General features: G+C 45.6%; 2 protein-coding genes across 3 annotated transcripts in view; one reads left to right on the top strand and one right to left on the bottom strand.

The window, feature by feature from the left end:
* Positions 1 to 4,285, bottom strand: part of KAT6A (lysine acetyltransferase 6A) — a 31,226-nt gene extending 26,941 nt beyond the window's left edge. Inside the window, exons 1-3 of one of the 2 annotated variants that reach the window (XM_064400193.1) lie at positions 4,171 to 4,285; positions 2,355 to 2,397; positions 1,470 to 2,240 (exon numbers count right to left, since the gene is read on the bottom strand). In XM_064400193.1, the coding sequence (XP_064256263.1) occupies positions 1,470 to 2,072 (603 nt within the window). In that variant the 5' untranslated portion in view covers positions 2,073 to 2,240; positions 2,355 to 2,397; positions 4,171 to 4,285. Of the gene's footprint in view, positions 1 to 1,469; positions 2,241 to 2,354; positions 2,398 to 3,406; positions 3,525 to 4,170 lie in introns of those variants that run through there. The other variant, XM_064400194.1, reaches the window with a different exon arrangement.
* Positions 4,286 to 5,346: 1,061 nt separating this feature from the next.
* Positions 5,347 to 11,821, top strand: AP3M2 (adaptor related protein complex 3 subunit mu 2). Its single transcript, XM_064400566.1, has 8 exons — positions 5,347 to 5,710; positions 6,923 to 7,094; positions 7,617 to 7,754; positions 8,287 to 8,372; positions 8,934 to 9,067; positions 9,882 to 10,089; positions 10,762 to 10,906; positions 11,330 to 11,821. The coding sequence occupies exons 1-8, from the start codon at positions 5,438 to 5,440 to the stop codon at positions 11,428 to 11,430; spliced, it is 1,257 nt and encodes a 418-aa protein (XP_064256636.1). The 5' UTR covers positions 5,347 to 5,437; the 3' UTR covers positions 11,431 to 11,821.
* The last annotated feature ends 1,958 nt before the right edge of the window (positions 11,822 to 13,779 follow it).

Here is a 13,779-nt window from a genome sequence, read left to right as displayed (position 1 = left end):
TCTCCACTGCTACCAACACTCTCAATCCAGTCACCTCGTGTGCCAGCTTTGTTTATATCCAGTTTTCATAACATTTTTTACAGCTGTACTGATTTCATTATGGATAAAGTTGGAGACTTACATAGGAAAGATTTGTAGACAGAACACTGGAATTTTCAGCATAATACTTCCTACATTATGCCAGCCCACAGCACACTGACAAGTTAGGTACTGTGTCCACAGTAAAGCTCTCACAATTAAATGAGAACTTCAGAGAAACTTTACTGGTGATAAAGCAGCTGTAAGATTTTATTTTCTTTAAAGAAAAAGGCTCATACAGCAGTTTTAAATCTTCAAATCCTAAGAGATCATTAAAGCATCTCTCACCAGAGAGTGAAGCTGACTCCAAAAACCATGAGTAGTACACATCCAAAGAACTTATCCCTGAACAGGATATTCAGAACAACCAAAAATGTCCCATTCTGCTGAAAAATGTATCTTTTTAGGATAAAAAAAAAGTAATTTTCACATTACAGATGTTCTAAAGATAAGTAGCACAAATACATGAATCACTGGCAAACTGATCTTTAATAAACAAAGACAAGCTTCTGTTCTACTCTGCAGTCACAGTAACAGAAAGAATAAGAAGATACTGACTGGGTAGGAATTTCACTCCAAGAACTTCATCTTGAGGTTAGAGGGGAGAATCAATGACCTTAGGAATGCAGAAGTATGGTAGAAAGGAGGGGGAAACCACAGAAAAATAGGAGAAAGCAACAGAAAAATTATTTGTTTTTTATAAAGAACATGTATTTAAAATGGGGAAGAGAGGAGGGGCAGAGGTACAAAAGTCCCTGAGTGCTCCTTCCAGGATCTCCATGCTCTGCAGATCATAGAATGGTTTGGGTGGGCAGGGACCTTAAAAATCATCCAGTTCCAACCCTTGCCACAGGTAGGAACACCTTCCACTAGACCAGGTTTCTTCCTATTTCACAACAAAGAGGTTCTGGAACAGAAAGTTCTTTACCATTATAAAGAAAGCCTCTAAGCATCAGGTAGCAATACTAATCAGCCCCTCACTATGTTACCTGAATTCAAATAGAAAGAAGAAATGGCAGTAAAATAAAAATGTGAACATAAAGAACATCTCAGGTTTGCTTTGCAAATCCATCTCACCTTCAAGAGAGGAGGTTTCCTTCCTATGTTTTGCAGACACACCTACAGTAAGCCTGTTACCATACTTTCAGTTCCACTGCACAGAAGCACTGTAAACTCCCCACAGTAGCTCATCTGCAATTTTCTGATCCAAAGTACAAATTACAGTCCATTACATTTCCTCTCATGTTTAGAAAATTGGATACAACGGGATCCTAAATACACACTAATAACTTCTAGCATACCAGATTCAGGATTTTGGCCTCAAACTGCAACTCTGTATTGACACATTCCATCGACCACAAGAAAACCACCATACAAAAACTGTGTCTTACCTTATCCTTTTCATGGGGAAGGAGACACACTGGAGGGAGACAGGAAAGAGACTCAAAACTCTCCTTCCCATCAGCATTAGTGGTTGCTTTAGTGTTGAGTTGGTACAGAGGTCCATCCTTAAGGAGCCTACCATGGCCAACAGCACGTTTGACAGCTAGTCGTAATTGCTGGTGAAAAATGGAGGCAGCACTGCCTCCAAATAATGCAGACACATCTTTCTGACCTTTCAGAAAGCGCTCGATGTTCTTCAAGGATGAGCCACTAGACTCAGCCAAGCCCTCAATCGCCCGTTTAATGAGTTTATTCCAGTCCACGTTTGGTTTACCATCCAACTTGCCATGGTTCCGAGGCTTCGGAAGTGCTATTCTCCCAGGATTATCAGGATCCTTGTAGGAGTTGAGACCCTTGTTGGAGACTTTTAGAATAGTTCCATCTTTAACGCTCAGCTCTAACTGTTCCAGAACAGTTTTGCGGTCCAAACCATGCGAAGATGACACTGCGTTGCATATCCTCTCCTCTGAAGGTCGCTGTTTTTGCTTCTTTACCTTTTTGATTGCCTCCAAAATCCACTCTGTGTACAGCGGGTTGGCGAGTTTTACCATGGTGAAGAATTCTGTATATCCATAGAGTCGTTATCCTTTATCCTGATGCTGAAGGAGTTTCAAATGATGAGAAAACAGATCCTCGAATGATGGGAAGCAGCTAACCATAGCATACACGTTTTCTGGTCTGAATTAATCCTTCTTTCTCAAACATTATTTGTTTTCACACTGAAGAGAAGAAAACAAAACAGTTAGAAACTTTTATACTCTTTCCAATAAATCCCATAACAGCTTCACAGAAGGGTTTTACACAAATATATAAAGATTTCAGCATTAGCTCACCTCAGCTTCTGGTCTCACAACCAAAAGAGCTCTGATGTTAGGCCTAGAAGAAAACAAGAGAGACATGTAAAAAAACTGTTTTGAAGAAAAAAGTAGCAGACAATATTAATTTGTTAAACACATAGCAGATTTTTAAGCCACTACATTTCTAAAATACTGAAGTAATACTTCAGATTTTATCCTCACTACTAATAAAAGCATACTTTAGCACTAAAATTACCCCATGCAACCTAGAGAAAAGTATCCCTTCCATTTTGATCCATTAGTCTATACCAAGATTTGTATCACTGCTGAGCACAACATGAATTAATATTTGGGGGAAAAAAGAAAACCACAACAAATATCTTAAAAGAGCAGCAGCTCTCTTAATTTTTACACATGGAAGACACTGCCTGAAACTTTGACAGCAAATAGGAATAACTAAGACTTGAGCAAACAGCAAGAAACTTTCAGAGCACTTTCAGGAGTGTGATCATGGCTTTCCCATCTGTGAAGAAAAGCTATGACAGTTGTTCCATAAAGCAAAAAAAGTGAAGAAACACAGCTGGAGATTGCAATTTAATGCTGTACTTTTAGAGGCCACAGGAAAAAAGAATCCAACATAATTTTCAGTATTGATGAGGCCCACTGAAAACACCTGAGGACAAAGTAACAGGTGACCCTGCACAGTGTAAAAGGAATGCTTATGACACTGCTAATTAACAATGCTGGTGAAAGGGTAAGAGGCTCTACTTAGAGCCTTTAGTTAGTTATCTTTAAAATAGCTTTTTCTGGGTGTGATAACTGCCTGTTGTGCTGAAGTTCTGCTTCAGGAGTAAAGGATCTGTAAAGTGTTTATCACAAGAAATAATGATTTTCTACAAGGGAAGTTTCAGGCAAGAGCTAAGTTCACAACACAGTTATCGTGCTCCGCTTTCTAGTAAGTACTGAAGAATTTATCAACACACGGAACACATTTGCATACAGACATAAACTCAACAGCAGAGCTCCACACGGCCAGTACTGGAAAGACTCTGAAGGACTGCTTAAACCAGAAAAGATGCAGTGCTTGCCTAGAGTTCTTTTATTCTGCGAACAACAGATGTAAAGGCAAATCCGGTCCTCGACACCTGCCCGCCTGGCAAAACAGAGCTGCGCTCCCGCGGTGCCCCTGCATCCCGAGCCCCCAAGGATGCCGTCCCGTGTCCCAGCCGAGCTCCGTGCGCAGGGCGTTATGCAACCGTCCGCCCAGGCCGGGGCGACACCGGGACGGTCCCAGCGCCGGTGGGTCTCCGGCTTTCCGGGTGACAAGCGACCCCTGCACCTGCTACCGCTCGTCCCCATCCCCACCGCGGGCAGGTCCCGCAGCGGGCGCCCCAAGGAGCCTCAGCACAGAGAGCGGCACCGGCGAATTCGGGGGAAGCGGGGCGCAGGCCGCGGCAGACAGCCGGGCCCCGCGCAGCTCCCCGTCCTCCCGGCCACGGGCAGTGCGGGCCCGGCCAGCTCCTCGCACTGCTGCGGCCGGGCCCGCGCCCGCCTCAGCCGCGCTCTCTGGCGCCAGACACCGATCGGAGCTCAGCTCGCGGACCCCCGCGCTGTTCGCCCGCGCCGTGCCGCGGCCGCCGCCTCCGCGAGGCGCGGGCCCGGCGAGCGCCGCGGGAGCGGACGGCGGGGCCGGGCCTGGCGCAGAGCGGCGGCGGGGCCGGAACAGGCCGCGAGCCTGGAGCGCCCAACTGGGCCTTCCCCTCCCCCAGGCCACGGAGCTCGCCAGCCGCCTGTCCCCGACTTCCTCGGCACCAACCACCCGCGCCGGCGCGGCTCCGCCAGCGTTACTTACCGAGGGCCGCGAGCGCCGGGTCCCGGGAGGTGAAGGCCGGACGGCAGCGGAGCCCGAAACTGACACGGCGGCCATCTTGGGCCCGGCGCGCTGCGGCGGGGGGCGGGGGGGCGCGAGGTGGAACAGCCCGCGGGGGGAGGGGGGTGGCGAGGCCACGGAACAGCGCGGTAGGGCGCAGGCGGCCGCCAGGGGGCGCGGCGGAGCCGCAGCCGCCCCACAGAGGGCGGGGAGGGCGGAGCCACCGAGGGCGGAGGAGGCGGGGCCACGGAGGGCGGGGCCACGGAGGGCGGGGCCACGCTCGGAGCGGAGCTGAGGGGGCGGTGAGGGAGGGAAGCGAACGAGCCGGGCCGGACCGTGAGGTGACGTGAGGCAAGGCGGATAGCACCTTTTAAAATATTTGCCCACAGTCCTGAATCACAGCTGGGTCTGAAATCTCAGATCACAGCCTCTCCGTGTTGGTGCGACAGCGAGACCTTCCTCCCACATAGAGGAGGCTCCCGTATAAAAAAAGCTCTGTGCTCAAGCAGCTTATTTCATGGGATACAAATGACTGCTTTCCCGTTTTTATTCCCAGCAGTGTAGTAGAAAAATTATTTGTCATGGCATGTTTAACTCAGAAGTCCAGGGATCTGCTCTATGAACGTGAAACACTAGTTGTAGTAATGCAAAGGAATAATTTGTTAGAGAATTATTTGGCATGACAATTGTTTTCACGCCAGCGGGGTGTTACTCCGTGGTGAACGACCCAGCAAAATAATGTAACGAAAAACGTTTCCCTAAATGTTCCTCCTTGCAAAAGCCGGGTTGTTTCCTCATTCCATGGGCTATATTCCAGTTCCCCTGCAGAAACGGGACCCCTAAACGCTGAGGAGGAGCAGGAGGGGCAGCGAGCGCACCGCGGGGAGCGCGGAGCGCCCTCCGTGAGGGACATCCCCGGCTCGCCATGGCGCCGCCTAGCGCAGCTCCGGGCCTCGGGGCTCCGCGTCGCTCCGCGCCTTGTCAGGCGCGTAACGGGGCGGGACACGGAATGGGTCACCGGATAGAGACGCTCTACCGGGAGCGATCCCCGTCCGGGATTTTTGTGGAGCGCGGGCTCGCCGCCTCACCGGTGCGCGCTGCCCAGACCCGTCCCGAGCGGCGGGGGCGGTGCTGGCGGCGGCCGCGCGGCGCGCGCGAGGGGCGGGGCCGGCGGCGGGCGGGGGCGGGGCCTGCGCCGGGAGCGCTCTGAGGGGATTTCGCTCCGGCACGGCACGGCCCGGCCGCAACCATGATCCACAGCCTGTTCCTGATCAACGCCTCGGGGGACATCTTCCTGGAGAAGCACTGGAAGAGCGTGGTTAGCCGCTCCGTGTGTGACTATTTCTTTGAGGCGCAGGAGCGGGCCTCGGAGGCGGAGAACGTGCCGCCGGTGATCCCCACGCCGCACCACTACCTCCTCAGCGTCTACCGTCACAAGATCTTCTTCGTGGCCGTCATCCAGAGCGAGGTGCCGCCGCTCTTCGTCATCGAGTTCCTGCACCGCGTCGTGGACACGTTCCAGGTATGGCCGAGGGGCTTGGGACCCTCAGGCCGAGGAACCCCTCTTGTTTGAACCTCATAGGGTTTTATTTTTTGTTTCCTGTCGCGTAATTTTCATCCTGCGTTTGTGAGGATGTAGGCAGGGCTTGCCGTAGTCGGGGATTTACTGCCTAGGAATTACGATGGATTGGGGATCTGCCTGTGCCCACAGGGTGAGCCTTTCATAAATCAGTGTTTCTGTTTTGCAGCCTCGTCTGCTCTGGGAACTGTGAACTAAGACCAAGCTGGCCTTGTTCTCACAAGGAGCTTTTGCAATCCATAGCCACGTACTTTAATCAGTTAGTGATCCATCCATGTGTTTTCATCTAGTGATGCTTCTTGGAAGCTTCCTAAAGCAGTCAATTGCAGGAGTTGCCCCAGAGCAGCTGTATTCCCTCTGTGCTAAGGTTGACACATCTGATCAGTTCAGGAAAATGGCAAAGATGTCTGTCTGCTGCCTGCCAGCAACAGGATTTGTTGTCTGGATTTGAAATGTCTTGTGACCAGCATCTTGCCAGCATACAGGAAATGTGCGTGCTTGGCCAAACAAGTGTCACGGGAGCTTTTGCTTCCAAGATGTCAGTCAGAGCCTGTATTCTGAGTTATGTTTCTCTGACTTGAGGGAGTGGATTGGCTGTTCAGGCCAGCAGTGGATGGTGTCAGACCCTTAGGTCTTGGTTTTTATGAGGGTATGAAGCATGAGTGTGTAGTCACTGGCTTAGATATATATTAAAATCTGGTATGGCTGAAATGAGTGTTTGTAACGCAGAACTAGGATTTCTCTACTGCCACAGCATACATATACTCATTCTTAATGCAAAATGCCTGATTTCTTTAATTGCTGTAAATAACTAGAAGCTCGGGTTTGTGTTTGTTCACATGCACCTGATCTCTCCTGTAAGATGCTTGGAGTTCACATAGAATAAGACAGTAAATAAATTAAATGTTCAGCTTTAAAAACTGCTGAATTAGTTGGGACAGCTGATGTGGTAATTTGCCACCTTACTGGAGCAGTGGCTGAGGTGTGCTCAGAGTTGTGTGTGTCTGGTGTGCTTGTAGTAATACAGGGAATTTCAGTGGTTTTTTGCCTCCTCCAAGAAGAGCCTTGATTTATTCCTGTGTGGGAGAGCACTGGACTGAATGACCACTAAGATTCTCTTTCAGAGATCACTGAATAACTCTTTCTTCTGCACAGGATTATTTTGGTGTCTGTTCAGAGGTAATAATCAAGGACAATGTTGTGGTGGTTTACGAGGTGCTGGAGGAGATGCTGGACAATGGATTTCCATTGGCAACAGAGTCCAATATTCTTAAGGAGCTGATAAAGCCTCCTACTATTCTGCGAACAGTCGTCAACACCATCACAGGTACAGGAAACAAAAAGAAGATAAACTGGGGAGTCCAGGTGGCAATATTCCTGCATAAGTAAATTAGGACATGGGTGAAGAAAATTCATGGTGTCCCATATAATTTATGCAGCACAGATGTGTTTAGGGAGTCATTTGTTAGTGCTTTGCTTTGAGGTTCCGTCCAATTTCAGCACCAGCTGCCCTTTGGTTTTGGTCTGATTTGGGGGTATTTTAACCTAAAAAAGTCAGATTATATTTTCAGTTACAGCCATGACATGACTTCCAGGATGAGTTAGTTTGATGTGAGTTTACACATCCCCATGTGTAGACACTGTCCCATGCATTCCTGTGGTATGTTTTAGAGCTGGGTGTAAGAGAGATGTGCATGTTTGGAGTGCTGGGAGTTTGGAAGAGTAATTGCTCTCCTACAAAGAAACAGAGGTTCTTGGGGATTAATTACAATTAAGCTGTGTAAGGCCAGGGACGTGCTCTGCAGCATTGCCTAACTTCTGTGGTTGTTGATTCCCTTTCTTTTTCCAGGAAGCACTAATGTGGGTGACCAGCTTCCCACTGGACAGCTCTCAGTGGTGCCGTGGAGACGTACTGGTGTAAAATACACCAACAATGAGGCCTATTTTGATGTGATTGAGGAGATAGATGCAATCATTGACAAATCAGGTATGGAAATTGCTCCTTGTCAAGAATAGGATAACTTGTCCTGATAATGACTGGAGAGAGAGTTAGGATTTGAAATAGGTGCACCTTCATCCAACTGTGGGAAGCTCTGTTCCTGTTTTTTTTTTACTCTGCAACATTGCTAACTTGTATGTGCTATTCAGTCAAAAATTTTACAGAGACGCCAAGATTTTCACTTTGTTCTTGAGGTCTCATAAGCAATTCTATATTGGGAAAATAGAAGACGAGTAAAAATCGTGCATAGCATTTTCTCTTTAGTATTTGTGCTTCTTGTCTTGTTAGAATTGGGAGTTATTGTCCATTAAAATGGACATTGTTGGTGTCCATGGTTCTTAACTGAATGAATCTTCTAGGGGAGTCATTGGGAATGATACAAATGCTGAGCAGGCAACATAATGAACCACGGCATCTCATTAAGAAAATAGATTTCCTTCCTCTTCACTCATAGCTTTTCCACTTTGGATTTTTTTTGACCAGGTTCACAAAACCACCTGTGTTAATCCTGTTGTTACAGGTTCCACCATTACTGCTGAAATCCAGGGAGTGATTGATGCTTGTGTCAAGCTGACTGGGATGCCAGACCTTACCCTTTCCTTCATGGTAAAGCTCAAGGATGTACCTTTACTGAAGTATTTTGAAAGGGGTTTCCCAGCCCTGCTGCTAAGATTGGGGTCCTGTGATGATGAACCCCAGGATATCAGAATCTGGGTATGCCAGATGAAAAGAGAAAGAAATTACAATGGGAACTCATCAGGAACTTCAGCAATTTGGAGCCTAAAAAGGCTTTTTCAGATTATCTGTTTAAAAGCACATGTGATGTGTCCTGTGACTAAGTTTTTGAGGTACAGTGGTGCTTTAAACAGATACCCTGAAGGGCCACCTCTACTATGAGTACACACCAGTGTAATTATGTGTAATTTCCTTGTATTTTGCGCTTAAGTTTTCTAAAATAGGATTAAAAATATCCTAAAAAAGGATAGAGGTTATTGAGTACTGCTTTCATCTGGATATAACAGCATCAGACATGTCTGAATGGGGACATTCAAGTGGTCAAGAGTGTGTCAAATGGTAGGCCCTTCATGAATAGAAGAGTGCTAAGAAGAGGAAGTCATTGTAAGTTGTGCTGTCTTCACAAACCTTGTGACTTTCTTTCTGTTTCAGAACCCTCGCTTGTTGGACGATGTCAGCTTTCACCCCTGCGTGCGTTTCAAGCGCTGGGAGTCAGAGAGAATTCTCTCCTTCATTCCTCCTGATGGGAATTTCCGCTTGCTCTCCTACCATGTCAGTGCTCAGAAGTAGGTGATGAGTCTGGTGCTGTCAATTATGACATTTGGATCCTTCTGGCTAGGAAGAGGATAAAAGAAGGAACTTTTAAAGATGAGGTGGCATGTTGAGCCAAGTGAAGTAGAGGTGCATGGTGACTTACATTTTTCTTTTTTTTTTTTTTAATTACACATTTTCTCCTTGTTTAGAGCAGTGATTCTGTAATTTCTATCTGGCCAGCCAGCATTTTTCAAAGACTGCTAGCAGATAAACAAACTAGATAGTGAAAGAATTAGACAGTGTGGAGTAATCAAGCTGTTGATTTAATGTTTATAAAAAACTTTTCAGAATAAAACAAGATAGTTTGGTGCTCCTGTTAGGTTTTTGACATCTCTCTTAATGCAACCACAAGTTCTTGTCTAGGTTTACACTCTTTTCTAGAAGCAGCTTGCCAAGTACTATTTGGAGTTACAGTTGCCAAAGAATTTTGCTAGACCATTGTCAGATTTATTTCTAGTAGGTGAAAAGGAGTGGCAAATGCAACCAAAAGTACAAACATGTAGTTCAAGTGGTACTGCACTGCCAGGAACTCCTTGCCAACCTGGTTGTGACATGCAAAAACATTTCTCATCTTTTGGTCAAGCCTCCTGTTTTATTGGATGTAGTTCCCTTTTCTGATAAAATAGGATACAGCAAGCTTGATTAGAAAAAGTGTAATTAAGACTTGAGAATGGAATCCTGACTTTGCTCCTAGCTCAAACAGATGAGTGTAGGATTTCCTCCTCTTTTAAACAAATATGAAGACAAGAGATTGACAAGGACTTTCTGTTTGTGTCTTTATTCCAGTCTTGTGGCAATTCCTGTCTACGTTAAGCACAACATCAGTTTTCGTGACAGCAGCTCCCTGGGACGGTTTGAGATCACAGTGGGGCCAAAGCAGACTATGGGGAAGACTGTAGAGGGAGTGATGGTCACTAGCCAGATGCCAAAAAGTGTCTTAAATATGACCCTCACACCCTCCCAGGGAACACATGCCTTTGATCCAGTTACAAAGGTAAGAGGAAAGAGAGAAATCAGATAATTTTTTTTAAAAAATTCTTTCTTATCTATCAGAAAATAGATAAACCTGTTCATGCTTGCATGAACACTGCTTTGCTGAAGGCTGTTTGTTGGGGTGAGAACATTTTCTGAACAATTGCATACTAGGGTTTTCTTAATCCCCAGAACAAATACCTTGGTGTCTGAGTGGATTGTAGTCCTGGCTACTTGGTGTGTGAAGAAAATCCAAGCACTGGTCTTGTATAATGGGACATCAATCTGGTGGATGGCTTGCAAATGTCTGCATATCTTATTGTCATGCTGAGGGTTGGTTAATGGCTTTGGTTTGGTTTGGGGTGTTCTGGTTTTGTTGTTAAACCTGAGGAGGTCACTTTTTTTTTCTGCTTGCAAACATTAATCTGATGGGCTTACCCATGTGGCCTTTAGCACAAGTAGTGGGAGTAGCATTCATAATAGGCTTTTGGGGAGCCTCGTGGAAAAAGAGGGAGGACAAAGGTTCAGAGTGAGGTATCTGCTCCTTAATCCTGTGTCTGGCCAATAGGAAAGGCAAGATACTAAGAAAAGGATATTTTTCATAGAGAAACATTAAAAGCTGTCATTGGAAGGGGACTCTTCTTTAGAAGGTGCAGCATTTGAGTTTCACTGCTGCATTTTCTGTTCCTTAAAGTTATTGTCATGGGATGTTGGGAAAATAAACCCCCAGAAACTGCCAAGTCTGAAGGGGAGTGTGAGCCTGCAAGCTGGGACATCGAAACCAGATGAAAACCCCACCATTAACCTGCAGTTTAAAATTCAGCAGCTGGCTATATCTGGTAAGTGACTCTGAGGTAAAGAAGTGGAACGTTCTCTGCTGTGCCACTGCTCATTCTGCATGTAGCTGAAGTAACTTTGCAAACCTTCTGAAGTACATTCTGCCTGAAACATGTTCTTCAGGTAAAAAAGTTATCTGCTTTGACTACAGATATATGGATTTGTTCTTTCTAGTGGTCTGTGAAACAGCTTACTTGCATTTCCTTGCATTTTGTGCTTACAGACCTCTAAAGAAATTAAGGATGTGTTTGTAAAGAATGATTCTAACAATGAGCAGTTGTCAGCTTTACTCCATTCTGCCTACTGCTTGCTAAAACTTTCCCTGTGCTTTCTGCACCACCAGTATGATCTTCTGTCCCTTTATCCCAAAGGCCTGCCAGCTTTGTGGCAGCAGTCAGTCTTACCCTGTGTTTGTTTGCCTCTAGGACTGAAGGTGAATCGCCTGGACATGTATGGGGAGAAGTACAAGCCATTCAAGGGGATAAAATACATGACTAAGGCTGGCAAGTTCCAAGTCCGAACCTAGAGGATCCTGATAGCAAGGAAGAGCACTTTTCCTATTTCCCCTTTCCCTGGCTGTTGGATGCAGCCTCTTATCTCATCCATCTCTTTAGGGCTGCTCCCTTGTCTCTAGTAGTATAAGCAGGAAAGCCAGTGCTCAGAGTGCTGGAAAGCAGGGAAAAGTAAGGTTGACCTGAAACCACCTCATCCCTACCTGAGTCTGAAGTATTTGGAACAATAGTAGATGGGAGAGTTGCTCAGGTCCCTTAGGATTAGTGAGTCAGCTATGTAAGCTTGTATCACCTTCATTTTGCTGTCTTAGAGGAAATTCTAGGGATTTATGGCCTTTTGTAGCTCCTCTTCCATTGTATTTTGTTTGGCTTTTATCCCATTGTACACGATACAAAGTTGAATTTCACAAACTTCAATGTGATGATCCAGCATCTGCATTCCTGTGTCACTGGGGGTTAGGGTGTAGAGCTGTGTAGTTCTTGCCAGCAGGGAGAACATCTAGCTGTTCTGCCTCAAAAAGGACTGGAAGAAGTGGAAGGGTAGATTGTTCTACCCAGGATGGGAAGTTGAGAAGCCTGAGATTGGGAATGGTGCCACAAGGGAAAGAACTGAATTCTTTCTCTGGGTATTTCATAAGGAATCCTGGTCATCAAGGTTCTTGAGTCTCTGCATACAGACTTGAAATACATTGAGATCTTTTAACTGGTATCTCCATGTAATTCTGCTTCCCTTATTTCATCAGTGTTTGAAGGTAGGAATTCTAACTTATTTGGGGAATCAGAAGAGACAGACAGGGAAACTTCTGTGGAGACAGCACTGATGGAATTTGAAGCTGTGGCTACATGAAGATAACCACTGTCCTAGTAACTTGTTGGGACCTCTTTTTGCCTCTCCTTGCCTATTGCAAACGATGGTGATACTGCTGTTTTCCTGCCCACTGATGTCTTCCTTTGAGATAATTGTGACCTGGTACCTTTGTAGTGTTCCTCCTGTCCTACCTCATTTCATTTTCTGTACCAGTCAGGTGCTGTGCAGATGGATTCAAACCTATGCCAGATTTTTCACTGGGACCATCTGTTCCTCAGGAGCTGTTGTTATATCTGTCCATTCCAGCCTGTGGTAATCCCTCTGTACAGCAGAAATAGGAAATGAGAGGCACCTACACTGTTCATATTGTCTGTGACAGGCTCTTTGGCCACTACATGCCAGTGTTTTTTCTCTTGGTAGCAGAACTTGCACCTAAGCTGCTGTACATGTGACCACACACGTGTGGCTGTGGAGTCCAGCAGGTACAGTTCATGTCTGTGAACAGAACAGGGTGACCCTAAATGAGGGAGAGCATTCATTCCACCTTGCATGTGGTGGACACTTCATGAGTGGCATCTTGCTTGTGGGATTACTAGTTCCTGTGCAGATAAAGAATTCCATAGCAGGTGGCATTCTGCTGAGGTGACGTTACTGCTGAGCATGTTCAGTGCAAACAAAACCTTCAACAAGGGCATCAATAAAATTAATTTTTACATGTTATCTGTGTCATTTCAGAGTGGTTTGTGAAGGCTTTATAAGAAATAAAGTTGGTGTTTGAGGAGGAATGTAAATTATGCCAATTTGATTGTGTATAGTGGGTGCCGTAGGGAGATAAATGTCTTTATGCAGTTGGCATTGTAAACCTGGGACTAAGTTGCTGTCTGAAAAATTGAAACTAATTGCTTTCTTGGTAATTTTAATTAGTGTTTCCCAAGAGGAGTGCTGAGCATTTCCTAGAACCTCAAGTGAAAATGTCTTTAGGAATGCAGCTGAACCATTTTTGTTTACTGGGTTGGGTAGCATGCTAAGGGCAGTGCTTGGATTATGAAGACAATTAAATACCTCATCACCTTCCTGCTCCTAAAGTATTGATTCTGTCCTTTGGCTTTGTACCCTTGATTTTTAAAGGACCTTGTGGATGTAAATCTAGCAGGCACTTAAAACAGCTACCAATACACTTGTCCTTTGTTTTGCCCTGCTGCACAGAAGAGAACTTTTGCTTCATATCAAATGATAACCATAGAAATTTAATAGTCAAAAAATATGCATTGATTCTGTGGCAGATCAAGTCTGTGTTAAAATTTTTACCTATTCTATTACCAGAAGCAAAACCAAGTGAAAGAATAACATGTCCTAATAATTAAGCCATCCTGAATTTGCTCAGAGAATTTAAGCTCAAACTTGGTTAATTAATCAGTTCCAAACTGAAGAAGTAAGTAGTACATTAATCTGGGAATAAGCAGCCCATGCCTACAGCTTTTCTTTCTATTAAGAACCAGCTTCTATTGAAACCAGCTTAAATTGGCAAAGTCAAATGGTATAAGGACAGAGCTTA

This window comes from Passer domesticus, chromosome 28 (genome assembly GCF_036417665.1).
Source record: "Passer domesticus isolate bPasDom1 chromosome 28, bPasDom1.hap1, whole genome shotgun sequence".
Lineage (NCBI taxonomy): Eukaryota > Metazoa > Chordata > Aves > Passeriformes > Passeridae > Passer > Passer domesticus.
Note: the sequence above shows the minus strand (reverse complement) of the source record. Positions and strands in the feature narration are given on the sequence as shown.